At 46.6% G+C, this 15,503-nt stretch overlaps 1 protein-coding gene across 1 annotated transcript in view; it reads right to left on the bottom strand.

The window, feature by feature from the left end:
• Positions 1-15,503, bottom strand: part of FHAD1 (forkhead associated phosphopeptide binding domain 1) — a 144,928-nt gene that overhangs the window by 90,233 nt on the left and 39,192 nt on the right. The window contains exons 4-5 of the mRNA XM_036826732.1: positions 11,558-11,828; positions 1,988-2,097 (exon numbers count right to left, since the gene is read on the bottom strand). Of these exons, the coding sequence (XP_036682627.1) occupies positions 1,988-2,097; positions 11,558-11,828 (381 nt within the window). The remainder of the gene's footprint in view (positions 1-1,987; positions 2,098-11,557; positions 11,829-15,503) is intronic.

Genomic DNA, 15,503 nt, shown 5'->3' with positions numbered 1-15,503 from the left:
ATGCAACAAACATTCATCGGGCAGCAACTAAGTGCCAGGCCCCGTGCCAGTGCTGGAATGTAAGAAGTTTGCAGAGGGCAGCGGACAGCTGTGGGTTCTGCTTTCCTGGTGAGGGTCCCCTTGCCCTTCCTGGAGGCAGCGTTCCTCCTTCCATGTGGTCTGGGTAGGACTGTCAGTCATGTGCCCTGCTCATTCCTGTGCCACCTCCCCATGTGCATGTGGCCCAAGCTGGTCAATCAGAGATTTCACACATCGATTACAGAGGGAGAGGATCTTGCCTCCTTTTGGATCATAAACTTTAAGTATGTAGGCTTGTTTGCCTGAGTTTGTCTTTTCTAACACACAAAGCCAGCCTTATGTAGAAAGCCAGACTCTGAGGGAAACAGAGGGGAGAGATTGGTAGTGGGGAGGTGTTCTGATGACATCATTCAGGCTCCTGGATCTAGCCATGCCTGAAGCTAGTGGTCCTTTAAATTTTCCAATAAGATGAGCTAATAAATGCTCCCCCTCAAGCTAATTTGTTTATTGTCACTTGAAGGAGTCCTGGCAAGTCAGGGTATAAATGGCTTATAAATAGAAAAAAATATTTCTATTATAAATAGAAAAAATTATAAATGGCTTATAAAAATTTTTCTATAAATCGAAAAAATTATAGTGGTTGCACTATATTTCCAAGTTAAAATTGAGGCAGGTTGAAAAATGGCTACAAATACTTTGCAGCTTTGCCATCAGTCTATTTCCCCACCCTCTAGTCTGGGCTGGCCCCGTGACTTGCTTTAACCAACGGAATGGCGTGGAAGTGATGCTGCGTGATCTCCAGGCGAGTTCTTACAGGCTGTGCAGCTTCTGCTCTGGTCCCCTGGGAACGCTGAGACCACCGTGCTGTGATGAAAAACCACACGCAGAAAGGGGCCCACCAGTCCAGGCATCCTGGCTGAGGCCCCAGATGTGGGAAGGAGGCCATTGGAGACCACTGGCCTGGCCAAGCCACCGGCTGACTGAGGCCGCATGAGTGAGGCCAGGGGACGCGAGCAAAGGACCCTTCCAGGTCAACCCATAGATTCTGGGGAATAATGAATTGCTGTTTTAAGCCACTAAGTTTTGGGGTGGCTTGTTACACAGCGATAAATACAGAATCTGAGCGTGGCTTCTCGCCTTTCTGCAACATTTTTCAGAGTCTGGTCCCAGGACGCCTGAGTTGGAACCCCCTGCCTCCTGAAGTTTTGGATTTCCGTGTCTGACAAGACCCCCAGGTAGTTCTGCTCCTCGCAAACTCCGAGAATTGCTGCAGGAGCAGCCCCTGGTCCTTAAGGGAAGCGAGATATTATAGACTGCTTCTTTTAGAGTAACTTTCAGGTCGTGTCTAAGCGGGGAGAAATTGACCTGGGCCCTTCCCACGATGGCTTGAATCCACCTGTTCTGCTCGCATCCCTGCTTTAAACCTCTCTGGTTCTTTAACGAGTCTCTCTGCCCAGGCCTCCCTGACTTCAGTGCTCACTTCCTCCTGCTAGGAACGTGTTTTTGCATCACTGTTCCATCTCTCAAGGTTGACCACGTGATTACTGTGCGGGAGTTAGAAGTACCCGCTGAGAAGTCAACCAGACCTAGGTTTGAATTCTAACACTGCTCCTTGCGCTGGGCAACCTTGAACACATTACTTAACCTCTCTGAGCCTCAGTTTCCTCATCTGCAAAGTGAGGGTGATAAAATCTATTTTGAAGATGGTGAAGATTAACGAGCCAATAAATGTCAAGTGCACAGGACATGGCCCAGCACACAGTAGGTGCTCGGTACCTTGTAGTTGTAGATGTTATTTGGGATAAAATGAGCAGTGGCCAAACCTGGCTGAATGTCTTGGGAGGAAGAGGTGGTTTCTTGGAAGTAGGAAAAAGGGGCAGTCCTTGAGACACAGAGAACAAGAGGCAGTGGCAATCTCTCCATGGTCCCTCTTGCTGCTGTAGCTCTGTCCTTCCCCGAGACCCCTCACCTTATCGTGCTGGGCCAGGTCCCGGTCCACAAAAATCTCTCTGGAGGACCCTGCCCCAGGAATTTCCTCGGCCACTGATTGTTCCGACAGCTCCACGGCGTTGGTCCACACTGACACACAAGGTCGACAGAGAATGCAGAGGAGACTGTGAGTTTCCCCAAAGTCTTAAAGAATATTTTCAGATTAACCTTCACATTCATGAGACTTATGCAATGAAAGCATTACAGGAGTACTGGAAAGGGTAAGAGCTGCCTCATTTCTCTTCCCCAGCGTTAACTGCACTGATGCACTGTGATGTGTCTCTTTCCAGACTTTTCTCTATGCCGCATGAGAGCTGATGACCTTGGGCAAGTCATTTACTCTCTCTAGTTTCCACATATATAATTTAGGATCACTGATAGTCTCTGCTATAAAGGGCTATCTGGAGATTAAATAGAATAATGATATAGAGCAGGGGTTGGCAAACTATGGCCCTGCGGCCAAATCTGGCCTTCTGCCTATTTTTGTAAATAAAGTTTTATTGCAACACAGCCACAGTGATTCATTTACATATCATTTATGGCTGCTTCCCAGCTACAAAGGCAGAGCTGAGTAGTTGCAGCAGAGACCATGTGACCCACAAATCCTAAAGTACTTACTATCTGGCTCTTTACAGGAAAAGTTTGCTGACCCCTGATGTAGAGCATTTAGCACTAAATGTTAGCTATATTTTTTTTATTGCAGTCATATCTTTTCAAAAAACAAAAATGGATTTATGTGACAGAGATTCTTCTCCAGCTTACTTTTCACCTAACAATATCAAAAACATCTTCCCATGTCAGTATTTGTAGCTGTGCTGGGTTCTTTCCAATGGTAGCGTTGTGGTCCACTGTACAAGTGTGCCAAACGTATTTAACTAGGATCCACTTGATAGACATTTCAGCTTTCCTAATTTTTTTCTTATTAACCCCAATATTACAAGGGCTATTTATAGGACTTTCGGGGGGTATGGCATTATGTTTGGGGGCCCCACTCTGTATCACATCAGACATCTCGCAATTCACTCACATCAACACTGAATACATTTTTTTTTTTTATTGGAGTAGAAACTTTTGTAAAGATTTCTATAATTCTGCTTGTGAGATCACTTGGGCCCAAGCCGCGTATTTTAAATTTCCAAGTGACTGTGGTTTCTGGACAGTCACTGCGCATTCTTATCTTCTTGTGAAGTGAGAAACTGAACAAATTGTTTTCAAAGGTGATGAAACTTTAATGAGTATTAACATTAATGATGAATGAAGCACGCACCGTCATGTTTGTGGACATTCATTCAATCACTTATTCATTTTGCTTCTGCATTTTTAATTTATGCATTGTAGAGTCAAAGATTCCTGCCGCCCAGCCAGGTCTCGAACCTGTTTGTGGACCCCAGAACCTCTAGTGGATATAGCTGATGGCCTGTGGTGCCCGGAGAACGCACGGCCTTGCGTGTTGCAGGAGCAGCCCTGGCCACGGTGTTTCCTGGGGCGCGAGGAACAGAAGGGCCTGGAACTCCAGCAGCTGCCCATTTTCTCTCCCTCCGCCTCCCCAGCTAGGTCCATGACTAGAAAACTTTTATTTGAAGCTCACTGCCCCCATCTGACCCTCTTGGATCCTGAGCAGCTAAGTCCTAACTGACTACAGCAGCAGTGCCTGATAGAAAAATAATGCGAGCTACAGAATGCAATGTTCAATTTTCTAGTAGTCGCGTTAAAAAGGTAAAAAGAAGAGATGAATTTTTTAATGATAAATTTTATTTAATCCAATACATTAAAAAATTATCATTTCAACGCGTAATTGACAAAAAATATGGAGATATTTTATATTCTTTTTCTTCGAGGTATGAAGCCTTTGAAATCTGGGGTTTATTTTACACTGATGGCGCATCTCAATTTGGAAACTGAATTTTCAGCAGGAAGACTTGATCTGTTTTCAGATTCCACAAAAACTTAGAGTCGAAAAAGTCGATTCGCCAACTCAAAATGTTCCAGACAGACTTCGACCCTTTCAATAACTGGATCAAGTATCAGTTTTTAAATTTAAATGAATTAAAATTAAATGTTTGGTTCCTCAGTCGCACGGGCCACGTTTCAGACGCTCAGCAGCCACTGGGGCTGGTGCTGCCGTAGCAGAAAGCGCAGAACCAGAACATTTTCCCCTTGTTCCCCTCCTTCCTGACCCAACACCTCCTTTCCTGCCAACATCTGTAACTGGGTTAGGAAAAAAAAAGGAATAGAGAAAAGAGATTTTAAAAAAATCCTCTTCTGGTGCAGGCTTGACTATAACACGCAGCCTAATTCTGGGGGGTCCCTGTGGCGCATCAAGGATCGTCGCAGGCCTGTGGCTTAGTTTCTAAATATTCAGCATAGCCTGTTTGATGCTATATGTGTGCCGGTCATTTAATTTTCAGGCTGGGGCGGTCAGCTGCCAGAATCTGCGGTCCCCAGGCCTCGTGTGGCCGGGCAGTATTACATCAGACAGGCTACCGTCCAGAGGCAGCTGTGACTCCTAAAGTTTTCCTGGTTAGCAAACTGAAGGCCAGAAATGGGTTCTTATTGGTAAAAGGGTGGCCTCTTACCTAGTATGCTGAATGCTAGAAATCGGCTCCCACTGGTCAAATGGAGGAAGGTACTTCCTGGCCTGTGTCCCCAGGCAGGGCCCCGGGGTCTGACCCTAACTGGGCCCCTGTCCAGTCTCAGCTTAGAGCTCTGGCGTCTGATGCCATCTCTAGGGGCGACTCCGGCTGCCTCTGCGACCCTGCCGTGGCTGTCTTGAGGGACCCTTCCCTGCAAGATGATGGCCGGAGGGGGGACTTCATCAAACCTACAGAACAGGCTGATCGATGGGGTCCCTTTACTGGGGAAGGTGTGTTTACTGAAAGTCTTTGTGGGGCTAGAATTTGCTCTGAGACTCGCTTTCCTTACACCCAGGCAGGGAGGTGCTGCAGCAGTTACCCCTCACCCGCCCCAAACTTCTTTACCGGCTACTGTTATTTATCAAAAAGAACCTGAGCGCCACGTATGACCAAACCGGCTTAACTCTAGCTGCTGGATCATTCGGAGATCCCAGTGGGGAGAACCCCCAGGGAGGGTCGGGAGGGCTGGGGCGGTGGGACGGCGGATACGGGGACACAGGCACTTTAAGAATTTTCGGGCATGAGCTGTTGGCCAAACGGCAGGGGAGTTACTTTAATATTTTAACAACTCCCAGCTGTCCTGGTGCTCTCCAATAACCACCAGTCTGCAGCAGGGGCAGTATGTGTGCACCTTAACTGTGTCTTTAAGACACTGCTACACATTGTAAATTGTAAATAAAAGTTAAATAACAATCATGGTTAGGTAATAACTTAATTTTTAAATTTTAACATTTACTGAATGTTCGCTATGCACCAGGCGCCGTGCTCAGCACTTACAGGCAGGATCCGATTTCGTCTTCATAACAACCCAGTGAGATAGGCATTATTATTCCCATCTCCATTTTATATGTGAGCGATATGAGACACAGAGATGTCAAGTCACCTGCTCAAGGACACACAGCTGGTAAGTGGTAGAGTCAAGGGATGAACCTAGGTTTGTTGGATTCACAGCCTATGCTTTTAATCACTATGCAGTCAATGTATTGAAGTGGGAAGATGTTTATGATATATTATTGAATTTTAAAAATCAGGTAGGGAATTCCTTGGCAGTCCAGTGGTTAGGATTCTGTGCTTCCACTGCAGGGGGCACAGGTTCCATCCCCGGCTGGGGAACAAAGATCCCGCAAGCTGAGCAGCATGGCCAAAAAAAAAAAAAGGAGGTTACCTATGTTAGGTTCATATGATCTCATTATTGGGAAAAGATATATATACATATGAATCAAGATGCTATTTTAATAAATCACTCCACATATTTTCTTTTCTCAGTAATTCTTCCCCACCTCCCATGAGCTCTTGCCGTTAAGATTTGGCCTTGGAGCTGATGTTTTATTGCCTTGTGGAAAAGGAAGGATGAGTATTAACTAGAACAGGGTGATTTTGCCCCCAGGCAAAATGACGTTTTGATTTTTGGCAATGTCTAGAGACATTTTTGAGTACCACAGTTAGGGGGTGGTGGTGGTGGTGTTGCTACTGGTATCTCTAGTGGGTAGGAGTCAGGGATGCTCTAAATATTCTACAGTGGACAGGACAGACCCCACAACAAGGAGTTATCCGGCCCCACATGTCACTGTGCCAAGATTGAGAAACCCTGACCTGACCTGCAATAAATAAGTCCTTGGCTTTGGGTTTTCAAATAGAATTTTTCAAGTCTAAAGCAAGGTGACAGTCTAACAGTAAACCAATTTAATTTGAAGAGCCCAGCTTTGCTAAGAGAGGAAAGAGCTTTCTCGGAACCCTCAAAAATAGGTGTTTTCTGTCAAGAGTCAGCATGGAGGACTGGAGCACAGAGTTTTCTCCAAAGCGTGGAGTAGAGAGGCCCAGACAGAAAGGAACTCCCCATCACACAGGAAGATGAAAGTCCTTTTCTGAGGATGGGGAGAGAGTCAGGGGAACGAGGGCAAAAGTTTGGAAACATGAGACCTGGCTGGGAGGCTGAGGAGATAGAGCCCAGGTAGATGTGAGGGCCTTTAAGCCATACGACTCATCCTTCATTTCTCCAGGGAGAATGCAAGTCCTTTAGAGAAGCCCCAAGTTCAACATGGCACTGGAGAAACTGGTGATTACAGAGGAAAAATTTAAATGGTGGAGTGAAAAAAAGAAAAGAAAAGAAACAGCCCATGTGCCATGTGTCCGAAGGATGCACTAATTAAAAAAACCAAAAACCCTGTATATATGTTCATAAAACAGAACATGATCCGTACAACAAAATGAATGAATCTCAGAAATACTACGCTGAGTGAAAAAAGCCTTCCACAAAGGAACATGTACTACATGGTTCTGTGTACTTGAGATTCTAGAACAGGAATATCTAATCCATGGCGGGAAAAGAATTCAGAAGAGTGGTTGCCTCTGGGGCCTGGGGCTGGGAATTGACTGGGGAGGGACATGAGGGAACTTTCTGGGGTGATGGTAATGTTCTATATCTTGATAGGAATTCGGGTTACATAGGTGTACACGACCGTCAAAACTCAATGAGCACACTCAAGATCTACACCTTTCACGGTGTGGTAGCCAGTCTCCAAGATGGCCCCACTGATTCTTGTCTCCTGGTATTCAGACCCTTGCATCATCCTCTCCAATACTGGATGGACTTTATATTAGTTAGCTTGGGCTGCCATAACAAAACACCACAGGAGGCCTTAACAAAAGAAATTCATTTTCTCACAGTTCTGGAGGCTGGAAGTCCAAGATCAAGGTGTGGGCAGGGTTAGGCCTCTCTCCTCGGCTTGCAGACGGCCGCCTTCCTGCTGTGTCCTCACATGGCCTTTTCTCTGTGCACGTGCATCCCTGGCGTCTCTCTCTCTCTTCTTACAAGGACACCAGCCCTTGGATTAGGGCCCACCCAATCATCTCATTTCAACTTACTCATCTATTTAAATACACTGTCTCTAAATATAGCCACATTCTGCGATATTGGGATTGAGGCCTCAGCATATGAATTTTGGGGGAATGCAGTTCAGTCAATAACAAAGCTTATCTATGTAACCAAGGATATTGCAGAAATGACAGAGTTTGATTCCTGAGGTTAGATCATAAAAGACATTGCAGCTTCTGCCTCACTCTCTAGGACCACTTGTCTGGGGGAGCCGGCAGCCACGTCATGAGGATACTCAAGCAACTTATGGAGGGGTCCACTTAGTGAAGAACCGAGGCCTCTTACCAAAAGCCATGTGAGGGAACCACCCTAGAGGTGGGTCCTCCAGCCCCAGGCAAGCCTCCAGATGACCAGAGCCCCAGCCAACACCATTACTGCAACCTCATGAAAAATCCTGAGCAGGAACCACCCAGCTAAGCCATTCCCAAATTCCTGACTCAGAGAAACTATGAGATAATAAATGTTTACTGTTGTTTTAGGCCATTCCATCCTGCAGTAATTTGTTATGCAGCAGTAAGTAGCAAATACAGGTTTTGGCACCAGGAGTGGTGCAAAATTTAACAAAAACCCTAAAATGTGGAGTGGTTTGGGATGGAACAGTGGCCAGAAGCTGGAGGACTTTTGCCAAGAGTCTTTGAGAAAGCCTGAATCGTCTTAGTAGAAGCCCGACGGCCTTTGAGGAGGCAGTGAGGGAAGCTTTCCAGGAAAGTGAGGAAAATGTTACTGGGGTTAAGGGGTCCTTGTGAGGTGGTGGCAGAAGGTTTCATAACACGCTGCCTGTGGTCATGAGGAAGGTAGAAAATGTTCGTGATGAGGTTGAGTGGTCAAGCTAAAGAGAGTCCCAGACACAGTCTTGGAAGATGCTGCCTGGTTACTTCTTGCTACTTATAGTGAAATGTGAGGGGGAGAGACAGTTAAAGGAAGGGCTGTTAAACCAGGGCAATGCTCTGGGCTTGAAAATTCCCTGCCTCTCCAGGTGGCAAATGAAATGCAAGAAACAGGTTCTCGGCAGAGATCAAATCAAGGGCGCTCTCAAGAAAACACGGTCTAGAGAAGAAGCTGAGGGTGTGGCTGTAAAATCCTTTCTTAAGAATACAGATCCAGGGCAGTGTCCAAGAGAACCCTTCGGTCAAAGAACTGGGCTTCTAAGAAGCTTCTGTCCTTCGTCAGTCTTTGCAGAAGCCCATGGTGGAAGGGCTTGTGTCAAAAAAATCTGTGGGCGTGGGTTTTGCCTAATAGGATGAACCCCAATAAGAAGCACTGCCAACTCAGACTGACAGAGACCCACAAAAGTAAAAGAAGCGTCTGGACCCCCAAGCTTCTACAGGCAGGAAGCAGGCTATAAAACTATGCAGCCGCATACATGTGATACCTTTCATAGGAAAGGTAGGACGACTCAGAAGGCGGAACTCAGGGACCAGGGGGCAGAGCCAAGAGCCCTGGAAAGTCATTTCTGGGCAAGAGTTGGACTGAAGCCCAATCAAGGAACTGCCAGTATTTTCCCGGCTGGATTTCAGAATTGCTTTGGGCCAGTGACTCCTGTGTGTTTCCTGTTTTTCTTCTTTTGGAACAAGAGGAGTGTATGTAGCAGTTATGCTATGTCTGTCCCGCCAACATATGCTGGGTGGGTAAGGGACAGACACTTTGTTCATAGGTCTTCAGATTTCTGGAAGTAGTACTTGATGAGTTGAACTTAAGGAACTACACCCATGAGCCCCATCTGTACCTGGACTTGATTTAGATGAGATTCTGGAATTTGAACTGATGCTGTTAACGGGGTGAGATTTTGGGGCGCCTCGGGAGAGAGGAGGAGGAGCGAGAATCGTTGAGGACCCGAGGGCAGGCTGTGGTAGCCAGTCTCCAAGATGACTGCTGATAATCCCTGCCTCCTGGTCTTCAGGCCCATGTGTAGTCTTCTCTCACACTGGAGGGTGATGCCCTGTGTAACCAGTAGGATATTGCAGCAATGACAGAGGCTTCTGAGGCTTAGTCACAAGAGATGCTGCAATTCCATCTTGCTCTCCAGGATCACTTGCTCAGGAGGAGAAGCTGCCGTGTCATGAGAACACTCGAGCCACTCTCTGGGGAGGCCCATGTGGTGAGGAACCGGGGCCTCCTGCTGACGCCTATGTGAGCACGCTGTCTTGGAAGCGGATCCTCCGGCCCAGGTCAAAGCCTTCAGATGACTGCAGCCTTACGAGGGACCCTGAGCCACAGCCGTCCTGCTAAGCTGCTCCCAAATTCCTGACCCACAGAAACCGTATAGATGATAGCACATGTTTGATTTTTGTTTTAGGCTGCTAAGTTTGGGGAGAATTTGTTATGCAATCATGATAACTAATACACATTGTGTGTTAATTTTACATGAAAGAGACAAAAAATGTTGAATTCTAGTTAATGGTATATGTGCTAAAACATTTAGGGGGAGGACTACAGATGTGTGCTATTTATTTTGAAATGCATCAAAAAATAAGATGGATTAATGCAGGGCAAGAAGGATGGGTAGACAGAAATGTAATAAAGAGTACAGCAAAGTGTTAGTGGTAGAATTAGGAGGAGAGCTGTTCTCTGTAAAATTCTTTTTGCTTTGCTGTATGTTTGAAAGTTTTCACATTAAAATGCTGGGGGGAAATGGCTGAGTAATTTCTTAACTTGGGTGGTAGGTACACGAGCGTTCCTTAGATGATGATGATGATGATCATGAAGTAAACTGTAGAGATACCTCTCATTTGCTCCTTAGTCTGTATATTTCAGAGTAATAACTATTATTTGAATGGCTGAGGGAGGTGACTAGGTGAGTGGTCCTGAGTGAGACCAGGGGAGGGTGTGGAGGCATTGAGAGACCTGGGGACTCAGAGGGGTCTGGGGCTGGGATGCAGAAAACAGAGAATGGGACCTTCACACCAGCGGCCACAGAAGAAACCTGGGAATCATGCCAGGGACTAAGTCGACCCAGCTACTCTGCCAGTGAGGCTGGCAAGGCCGAGAGGATGGTGACAGACAGGAAGTCTCCTCCCCAAATGCCATGAGGCCTTCTGGGGGGGAGGGGGGGAGAAGGAAACCCTGATGGCTATGTATCCCCAAAGTGACCAGGCTGTGAGTGACAGTCACTGAGATAACCAGCCTTAAATTTGACTGAAAAGCGTTAGATTAGATTAGATTGAATATATCACCTCCGGAGAAGCAATTTTCTCCATAAGCCTCAGTCTCCTCTAACCTGTAAAATGGTAATAAAATATTTAAAAACCTCCTAAGGCAAGAGGGATTTCAGTTACCAATATGTCTGTACATCTGAGTCAAAGTATATAAATTTAGATTCTGATACACATTCATATATATCCATATATACGTACACACACACACACACACACACACACACACACACACACACACACCCCACAGAGGTACTGACGTGTGCAGATGGGCAGAGCACAGTCTTGGAGGAGTTTGTGCCAAAAAGTCAACAGAGAGAATTCCGGTGATAAGGGTGACAGCTTATCTTTTACTGTTTTCTAACTTTCTGCTTACCCCAATTTTTTCACAATTGATTATGTTCTACTTTAGAATCAGAGAACATAAGCAAAAGCCAGAGAAAGACAAATATCATACGATATCGCTTATATGTGGAATCTAAAAAAAGGTACAAATGAACTTATCTACAAAACAGAGATAGAATTACAGATGTAGAAAATAAACTTATGGTTACCGGGAATAAGAGGGGGGAGGGATAAATTGGAAGAGAGGGATTGACATACACAATACTATATATAAAATAGATAACTAATAAGGACCTACTGGATAGCACAGGGAACTCTACTCAATACTCTGTAATGGCCTATATGGGAAAAGAATCTAAAAAAGAGTGGATACATGTATATGTTTAACAGATTCAGTTTGCTGCATACCTGAAACTAACACAACATTGTAAATCAACTGTACCTCAATAAAAATTAAAAAAAAAAAAAGGGAAAGCAAAACCCGAGACCCATCCTCCCAGCCAAAAGCCCATCCCCTAAGCCGCCATGGATGCGCCCATGAGTACCTTGCTTGATGATGGGAACCCTGTGGGCAGCTCTGTCCACCACGAAGGAGAACATCTTCCCGCTGGCACTCACGGGCCGCTTGTGGGAGGCAGGTGGGACCATGTGGGGCCCGGGGAACCCCTGGGACCATCTCCTCTGCACTGGCGCTGGCCAGATGCCCGGGTGGAAGGGGGTCTGTGGTGGTGAGGGTGACTGGTTCGGTTGCTGGGTGGCCCGAGGCGGCTGTGGCCTTGGCCAAGGTGCTGGGTCCCTCATCCACGGGAAGGAGACCTGCAGGGGCAGACAAGAGGGTCAGGGGAGGTTACGAGCAGCTGGGGTGGTCTTCACCCTTCTGTCCCGGCGACATAATTGCTGCCCTAGATTTCAGCGTATAAGTCACTTCTCCCAGGAAGCCCTCCCAGACTCTCCCCAAATTTGGGATGGTGGTCCCCACAATGGGTCACCTTGCACATTATCGCACCACCACGTATTGGGTGCAGCCTTCGTGCCAGGCACCCAGTCAAGAGATTCGCATGCATTACCTCATTTAATACCCCTGATGCTCTGTGATGAGCCCGAGGCTGAGCAAGACCTAGTGACTTTCACAGGATCACAGATATGGTAGAGAGCTGCTGAGCTGGTAGAATGCCACCTCTGAGAGGGGGAGGGCTTTTTGTCTACCTTGCTCACCACCGTATCCTCAGCTCCTAGAATAAACCCTTGGCACATACAGAGTAGGTCCTTAAATATTGGTTGAAAGAATGAATGAACACATCTCCGAGATTCAAGCCCAGCTCTGCAGGACACACACATCCACACTGTGTGTCTCTCTGGCACTCCTACTCCATCTGTTCCCCGAAGCCGAGAGCTCTGGGGGGGCAGGCACCCCAACTGGCTCATTAACCTGTCATCCTCAACATCTGCCACATCTGATTCTTGGCAGACACTCCATAAATATCTATCGAGGGAACCTTTTTTCATCTGACCCAGCGGAAGATGTCTGTAGCTACTTTCAACAGAGAGCACATCAAAATCCAACTAAACCGGGAGAAGCAAATGCTGAGAGGTGCTGACACCTGGTTTTGTCTTGGTTAATGCTGTTGTGGCCGTCCCTCCCCACGCCTAGTGGTTAAGCCGTGACATCGTGAATGTTACCATTTATTGTAATTACTCACCTATTTCTCACAATAACCCTGCAGGGGAGGAGCTCTCCTTTCCTAGTTTACAAATGAGGCTTGGAGAGGTTAAGGAATTCACCAAGCTCAGGTGGTGGTGGAGAGGGTGGTGGGACTGGGGTCTGGAAAGCTCTTTCCCTCTCTCTCTCTCTCTCTCTCTCTCTCTCTCTCTCGCTTCTCTGTCCCCCTCTCCCGCCCCCAGTCTCTTGGCAGAAAAAAACACACTTTTCAGGTAAGAAGCTAAGTTCAAAGGTTTGCCGCCTGTGACGGGTCACGTTTCTCTTTCTGCAGACTGGAGACACATAATGAGAAACAGGACAGAATGCTTCCGAAATGGAGCACTGGCAGACAGAACTTCCTATAGCTCCAGCTGGATTGCATTCAAGAGGAAGGTTCTCCACTCACTCAGGTTCCCAAACCAGTCTTTTAGCTACAGTCTTTCCCAGCCAAGTCAAGAATCCGGTGAATTCCCCTGAAGACTTTTTTGGAGTCAGGGAGAATACTGTTCGGGAAAATCAAACTCCAATTGCCTGGCGACACCTGGCCCAGCATTTATGATGACACTGGCCCCGTTGAAACCTGTTTCAGGAACGGACTTGGCAGTGTTCCAGAACTCTGTTACCTTATGTGAAGATTCGAATTTCTCTCCACTGTGGGCACCTCGGTCTCCACCTAAGCTTTCTTCCTTTCTCTCCTTTCAGAAGCTGAGGTGTCCTGCTCCTGCCTTGCACTAACTTCTCCATCCATCCTATCCCTTCCCGTCCTCTCCTCTGGGGCTGTCTTGCCTCAATCATTCCTATAACCTTTCCTCATCGATTCAATAAAGATTTATCGAATGAAAGGGCTGAAGGTGGGAAGGGGGAAATTTGAATATGTTTTACCCCCGCCTGCTAGAAAACAAATCTAGAGACCACGGGTAGTGTGGAGGAATTCCCTTTTGTGCTGGCATACTCAGGTAGATGTGCCTCACTGCCCACTAACTGCCAGGGTGCTAAAGGGAGTGGTCATATCTCATGCCTCAAGTGGTCCACTGCTGTAGTGGACAGGCCACCACCCACCCGGCTCTTCTGGAAATTCCAGGCATCTCCCTCCCAATCTGTCGGCCCATTGCTGTGGGTGGGGCTAAGCAATCAGCCAATCACACTCCCTGGCCATATTGATTGGTTCAGCAGTGGGGCAAGTGATCCAATCAGAGCCAAGGAGACCCAAGAAGACTTGGCTGGACACCAGGATCTGGAGTGACCTGGTGGGACTTCAGAATGCAGCCAGCATGAGGGAGTGGAGCCCAGACATGGAGAGAGGGAAGCTGTTTATTTATTTTTCAAATTGTGGTAAATAACCTGCAACATAAAATTTGTCATCTTAGCTATTTTAAAGTATATAGTTCAGTGGTGTTAAGTATATTCACATTACTGTGAGATGGATCTCCAGAACTTTTTCGTCTTGCAAAACGTAAACTCTATTACCATTAGACAACAACTCCCCATTCCCTCCGCCACCCAGCCCGTGGTGACCAACATTCTGTCTCTATGAATTTGACTACTCTAAGTACCAAGTACCTCAAATAAGTGAAATCACATGGTACTTGTCTTTTTGTGACTGGCGTATTTCACTTAGCATAATGTCCTCAAGGTTCATCCATGTTGTAACATGTCAGAATTTCCTTCATTTTTAAGGCTAAATAATATTCCAGCATACAGTTTAGAGTGTATTTTGTTTATCCATTAAGCGTCATGGGCACTTGGGTGGTTTCTACCTCTTGGCTATTGTAACTATGCTGATGTGAACATGGTGGGGAAAATAAGGAAGCTGGTTTTGAGCCTTGGCTGGGGTGCTACCCTGAAGTGCTCCATCCCTGAGGCCGGCTAGAGCTGGTTTCTGTCGCTTGCAGCACACAGAGCCCGAACGATAGGGCCCCTTGGGGGAAGGAGCCAAAGATGTGTAAATGTAGCAGAGACTCCAAGCTCTTCGGGTTTAAAAATTAAAAAATAAAGTTTTGGGTTTTTTTTTCTCTCTGAAGCGTGTTGGTTGAGGGTAGCTTTAGTTGGAGGGTTAAAGTTGGTTTTCTCTAGTTTGCCGGCTTGCTCTATCACAGGGAAGGTCAAGGTTTTCTCAGAAATTGCTGCTGGTAACTACAACGAAACAGGCAGGGAGAAAAGCAAACATAAGAAAAAGACTCACGTTAAAAGCCAGCTCCGGGCTGTGCAGGAAGCATGGGGTCAAGGTCAGTTATCAACAAGTCTGTTTTTATTATTTATTTATTTTAGATTTAATTTTATTTATTTTTGGCTGTGTTGGGTTTTTGTTGCTACGTGCAGGCTTTCTTTAGTTGCGGCGAGCGGGGGCTACTCTTCGTTGTGGTGCACGGGCTTCTCCTTGCGGTGGCTTCTCTTGTTTCGGAGTGTGGGCTCTAGGCGCATGGGCTGCAGTAGCTGGGGCACACGGGCTCAGCAGTTGTGGCACGTGGGCTCTAGAGCGCAGGCTCAGTAGTTGTGGCGCACGGGCTTAGTTGCTCCGCGACATGTGGGATCTTCCCGGACCAGGGCTTGAACCTGTGTCCCCTGCATTGGCAGGTGGATTCTTATCCACTGTGTCACTGGGGAAGTCCCCAAGTCTGTTTTTAGAAACTTTAGTTTAAAAATACATGCTAATGCCTTTTCTCTTTCTTTGTGCCTGTTCTCTGACCATATGGTATGTTGCCATGGTTGGGTGTTTTGTTTTGTTTTTGAGGTAGCATATGTTATACTCCTGATTTCTTTTCCATACTACCTTTAAAATAGCAGGTTGTCAA

This window comes from Balaenoptera musculus, chromosome 1 (assembly GCF_009873245.2).
Source record: "Balaenoptera musculus isolate JJ_BM4_2016_0621 chromosome 1, mBalMus1.pri.v3, whole genome shotgun sequence".
NCBI classification, from domain to species: Eukaryota; Metazoa; Chordata; class Mammalia; order Artiodactyla; family Balaenopteridae; genus Balaenoptera; species Balaenoptera musculus.
Note: the sequence above shows the minus strand (reverse complement) of the source record. Positions and strands in the feature narration are given on the sequence as shown.